The 5,044-nt window shown below is 37.3% G+C and overlaps 2 protein-coding genes across 2 annotated transcripts in view; both read left to right on the forward strand.

Moving 5' to 3' along the window:
* The window catches only part of LOC107655399 (sialoadhesin-like), a 4,584-nt gene extending 2,787 nt beyond the window's left edge, over positions 1–1,797 (forward strand). Inside the window, exons 6-10 of the mRNA XM_016442872.1 lie at positions 730–794; positions 968–1,177; positions 1,274–1,364; positions 1,444–1,491; positions 1,594–1,797. Coding sequence (XP_016298358.1) covers positions 730–794; positions 968–1,177; positions 1,274–1,364; positions 1,444–1,491; positions 1,594–1,600 — 421 coding nt within the window. The 3' untranslated portion in view covers positions 1,601–1,797. The remainder of the gene's footprint in view (positions 1–729; positions 795–967; positions 1,178–1,273; positions 1,365–1,443; positions 1,492–1,593) is intronic.
* A 1,734-nt stretch (positions 1,798–3,531) lies between these two features.
* Positions 3,532–5,044, forward strand: part of LOC107655395 (sialoadhesin) — a 3,778-nt gene continuing 2,265 nt past the window's right edge. The window contains exons 1-4 of the mRNA XM_016442870.1: positions 3,532–3,598; positions 3,767–3,867; positions 4,213–4,560; positions 4,644–4,874. Coding sequence (XP_016298356.1) covers positions 3,597–3,598; positions 3,767–3,867; positions 4,213–4,560; positions 4,644–4,874 — 682 coding nt within the window. The 5' untranslated portion in view covers positions 3,532–3,596. The remainder of the gene's footprint in view (positions 3,599–3,766; positions 3,868–4,212; positions 4,561–4,643; positions 4,875–5,044) is intronic.

Consider the following 5,044-nt stretch of genomic DNA (forward strand, 5'->3'; position numbering starts at 1 on the left):
GATGGAGTTAAACATCTCAGCTCAGCGGCCGTCAGTCTAACAGTCACAGGTGAAACTGAGTCGAGATTCTGGTCACTTCAGCTGTTTTCATTTGATATGTGATGAAGTTTTCTTAATTTTTACTCTATTCAGTCTTGCAGGTGAGGATGAATACTGTGTCTACAGACCTGAGAGATGAGACAGTAGAACTGATCTGTGATTCTTCCTGTGATTTGACCTCTGGGGTTTACTATTACTGGATGAAGAATAGACAGTATTTAATATATACAAAGTCCACCAACATGTTTGTGTCAGTCAGCAGAGATGCTGGCAGCTTTTCCTGTTCTCTTTATCCACATCATGAACATCCCTCCTCTTCTGAGTGTGAGTTTCACATAATACACACAGTGTGGTGCTGTTTGTTCATACATGTGTATATTTAAACAGATGAAATTAAGTTGTGAGTTTCACAGCAGTATTCTGTGTCTCTTTCAGGCATTTCTAAGAGTGGCTGCTGGGATGTGACTTACACCTCTAGAAGAGTCTGTGCTTTGGTGGGCTCAACAGTAGACATTTCCTGTACATACTCACATCCCTCTGGTTCTACTGTATATAAAACATTCTGGCATTACGTTCGGCCTGGAAGGATCTGCGTGAGGAGCATCGGTTTGCTGGTCGTGTGGAGTATGTGGGGAACAAACTGAGAATCAAAGAGCTCAAGATCAGCGACTCTGGAGAATATCGATTCAGGTTCATCACTAACACTACAAACGGCAAATACTCTGAATCACCTGGAGTCATTCTTACTGTTACAAGTAAATGATCATAATTAATTTGATCAACAGTGAATGATAAGATTTTAATGCCACCAATGGTGGGAAACTGTTCACAGACAGACTACAGCGCCATTATATCAAGTTTTTATTTTCCATGTCACTCAAATTCACTGTTAAGCTCAGCTTTATAGTACTTTAATTCTGTGCTTCAGATACACAGGTAACAAGAAGCCCAGACATTTTATCAGAGGGACAGGAAGTGACATTAATCTGTTCAACTAAATGCACTCTGAACAACAAACATACTTATATCTGGTACAAGAACGGACGACAGGTAACGGATGGATTCACTAAAGACAACAAGCTGTACCTGGACTCAGCCAGCATTGAAGAGCTTCACCAGTATTCCTGTGCTGTAGAAGGTAACACATCTCGCATGATACATGTGCTTCAGTGTGAAATGTTTGAGTTCAGGTGGTTTCTCTGATAGTCTTGATTCACTTCTTTGTGTTGTGAAGATCCAGTGGACAGCACAGCGTTCAGCCATTATACAGTCACTCTGCTGGTGTTTTTACCTCAGTTTCTCATAATAGCGGCTCTGTGGATGTGGTGAGTAAAACATCTAGTTACATTTTTTATATTCATACAGTGAATATATTGAAATTAATTCAGATTTTCATCAAACCAGGTTTTTCATCAAAATGCGTCTCATTTCAAAACCAAACCGAAAACGAAGGTGAGAAATTATGTATATAGAGAATCTGCTATAATATAAAAGATGCAATGGCAGCAACATTGGTTTAAATGTATTTAATGTTTTTGTATTTGTCTGTCTCAGAATCTGATGCTCCACATCTGTACATCTGCTGTCTGTCCATCAGAGCCGCTGGAGTGATGTCATTGTGCTCTTCCATTGTGACATCATCACCTAGCAACAGTCAGAACTGTCAGCAGCAACATCAGTAATACTGTGATGTCATAGACAGTGACATATCAATGACTGTTAGTCTGCATAGTCTAATGATCAGATTTATTCATAGTATGAGCCTTTCTTCAGATTTCAAACTGTTTATTAACAAAGTCTCTCTCTCTCTCTCTCTCTCTCTCTCTCTCTCTCTCTCCCTCTCTCCTTGTTTTTCATTAAAAAAAAAAAACAGCATTGAAAATGTCTGCCAAAAGAAATCTGGGTTTTGGTCTTTCATTTCTCTTCCTTCAGCAAAATCTAAGAAGCACTATTTTGTTCTATTTTTAAAGATCATGTAAGGTTTCGCCTTAAGTGAAGGAGTGACTGTTCTGTTTATTTTTTATCTTATTTTTTCTTTATTCCGGTATGAGTACACACTTTCATATTTTATATTTCAAGACTCATATTTTTATATTTCAGACTTTCTATTTAAGACTTGGTAGAGTTACTTCCATGATCTGTGATTTCCTGAAAAGACAGCGCCACCTTTTGGTCAGGAAAAAAAATATATATAAATCTGCTCATAACCAACAGTATAATAAATAACGTGTTCTGAAAGTGTCCTAGCAGTTTGGAGACAGCGACATCTAGTGAACTGTTTGTGTTTGCTACAAATATCTCTCTTTTGCCTGACACTCTCATCTTAGTTTGTCTGTTTGGCTGCAGGTCTAGCTGAATGTGGCACCGTGGATAAAGCTCCTCATAATCATAAATTGTGTGTTGAACCCCACCTAGTACAGTCTTAGACATGTACTTCTGTTGACTTTTGAGTCTAGGCATTGTGCTACTTAACCCTTGTATGGTGTTCAGGTCTTTGGGACCCGTTTTAATTTTTTATCAAAAGAAAAATGATATGATTAATTGTTTTTTCAAACTCAGACCCATTGGCCTTGGCTCATTTTCTGTGAAGAACATAAATCAGAACAAATGACCACATACTGTACTCCTTCATACTGTACTAATTCATAATTGTGCTCTAACAAAGTAAAGGGCAAATATTATCCATGCATGCTTTTTATATTGCTTGTAATTGGGATGAAGTAAACATCTGTTGAGTATTGTTGAATTAAAACCCAAAAATGCAGCAGGTCCACCAGACCCATGAACACTGGCTGAATAACAAAAGTATGAACACCACACAAGGGTTAAATTTAATAAATTTTTAGGACCATTTGATGTTTGTTATTTACTGTAGGTCAGAGAAAAACAACATAATGAAACATCCTGCCTTCTAAGATTTATCTTGTTGGTTATTGAAGATGTGTCTGTTGCTGCCTGTGATAGGCTATCCCATAATCCTGTGCCTATAAAAATAAATATCTTATGGTGCAGTTTAAAGTAAATTAATATATGTGTGTTTGTTTCCTTCAGCTTATGATTCCCAGTTACCAAAGTTTTTGTGGGAAAAATGATCAAACATAATATTTGCCTTCAGTTTATGCTGCTTACATCATCAGCACAACCTTCACTTCTGGCAAATTTCCCACCGCATATAAACATACTGCCCACTGCTCAGAAGCCAACGCTTAAAGCAACAGTTCACCCAAAAACGAAAATCTGCTGAAAATGTCTATTTAGATTTTGATTTGAAATTACTTATAGAAAATAACACATTACTAATAGAAAATAACAAAATATCTCAAGGTTTAATTAATAAGCTCAGCTCATAAGTCCTGAGTTCAGTTTGACCGTAAACGTTTTCTGAAGAGTAAGCATCTCCTTTCTCTGACAAAAAAAAATAAATAATATAAATAACTTTTTTTTGCCCTAGTGTGTCAGTAAGAAACAGGAAGGAAGTAAAGTCAGCAGAAAGTCTGCAACTACTTATACAACAGACAGTAGAAACAGCAACTAACATCAGAGAACAGCAACATGTAATGTAGGCAAAGCTAATATTTGATCGCATTTAAAATGTCATCTTAAGTAAACTGTTACTGTTTTCATGATTTTAATGGGGTAGCATGAACTAAGATAACAGACTGATGAATCTTCTAAACTGCAATGACCCTTCAAGTCACTGTGAAACTCATTGAGTTTCCTTTTTCAGGACGAGCAGCTCTGTGTCTTTCATAGTTTATGTGAATTTACACAAAGTGAAGATTATGAACTCCAGACTCTCACCGCTGATCCTGCTGCTGCTCCTTCCAGGTTTGAGCATTACTGTGTGTTTTTCTCCTCTGTAAGGTTTTCGTTTAAATGTGTCTCCAATTATCTTTGAAATGTTCTGAGAGTGTTTATTTTGATTTATTTTGATCATTATTGCTCTGTATTTTCAAACAGTTGAAATCATTTAAGATCAGTTTTACTAAATGTCCAGTAGGGCTGAACGTCAGTCTGAATTTTGGTCTAAATTAACTCACAGGACTTTATTTTTATTCATTAAAATGGATTGGTCGTATACATATATTTCAGAAGCAGATTCATCAGTCTGGATGCACTATTATTTTAGTAATATTTGCTATTATTTCATCTCAATAATATTTTCTTGTTCAGGCCCTGTAACATTAGACCGCCTCGCTGTGACCTGTAGTCAACAGAGTATTTGTGCTGTGAAGGGGACAGAAGTGACACTGAAGTGCTTTTACTTCAGCATCAAAATCAACACTGTGTTCTGGTTCAGTGAGAAACAAAGTACAAACTGGAGAAAAAACAAAGAACCTGAAGATTTGGCTTTAGACTCAGACTACTCAGGACGGGTGAAACAGATCAGCAGTAATTACCAATCAGAACTCACAATATCAGACGTGAGAGAGAGAGACTCTGGAGAATATCAGCTAATGTTCATCATGAATGATGGAGTTAAACATCTCAGCTCAGCGGCCGTCAGTCTAACAGTCACAGGTGAAACTGAGTCGAGATTCTGGTCACTTCAGCTGTTTTCATTTGATATGTGATGAAGTTTTCTTAATTTTTGCTGTATTCAGTCTTGCAGGTGAGGATGAATCCTGCGTCTACAGACCCGAGAGAGGAGACAGTAGAACTGATCTGTGATTCTTCCTGTGATTTGACCTCTGGGGTTTACTATTACTGGATGAAGAATAGACAGTATTTAATATATACAAAATCCACCAACATGTTTGTGTCGGTCAGCAGAGATGCTGGCAGCTTTTCCTGTTCTCTTTATCCACATCATGAACATCCCTCCTCTTCTGTGTGTGAGTTTCACATAATACACACAGTGTGGTGCTGTTTGTTCATACATGTGTATATTTAAACAGATGAAATTAAGTTGTGAGTTTCACAGCAGTATTCTGTGTCTCTTTCAGGCATTTCTAAGAGTGGCTGCTGGGATGTGACTTAAACCTCTAGAAGAGTCTGTGCTTTG

The sequence above is a fragment of the Sinocyclocheilus anshuiensis genome, unplaced genomic scaffold, assembly GCF_001515605.1.
Source record: "Sinocyclocheilus anshuiensis isolate Anshui unplaced genomic scaffold, SAMN03320099.WGS_v1.1 scaffold880, whole genome shotgun sequence".
Lineage (NCBI taxonomy): Eukaryota > Metazoa > Chordata > Actinopteri > Cypriniformes > Cyprinidae > Sinocyclocheilus > Sinocyclocheilus anshuiensis.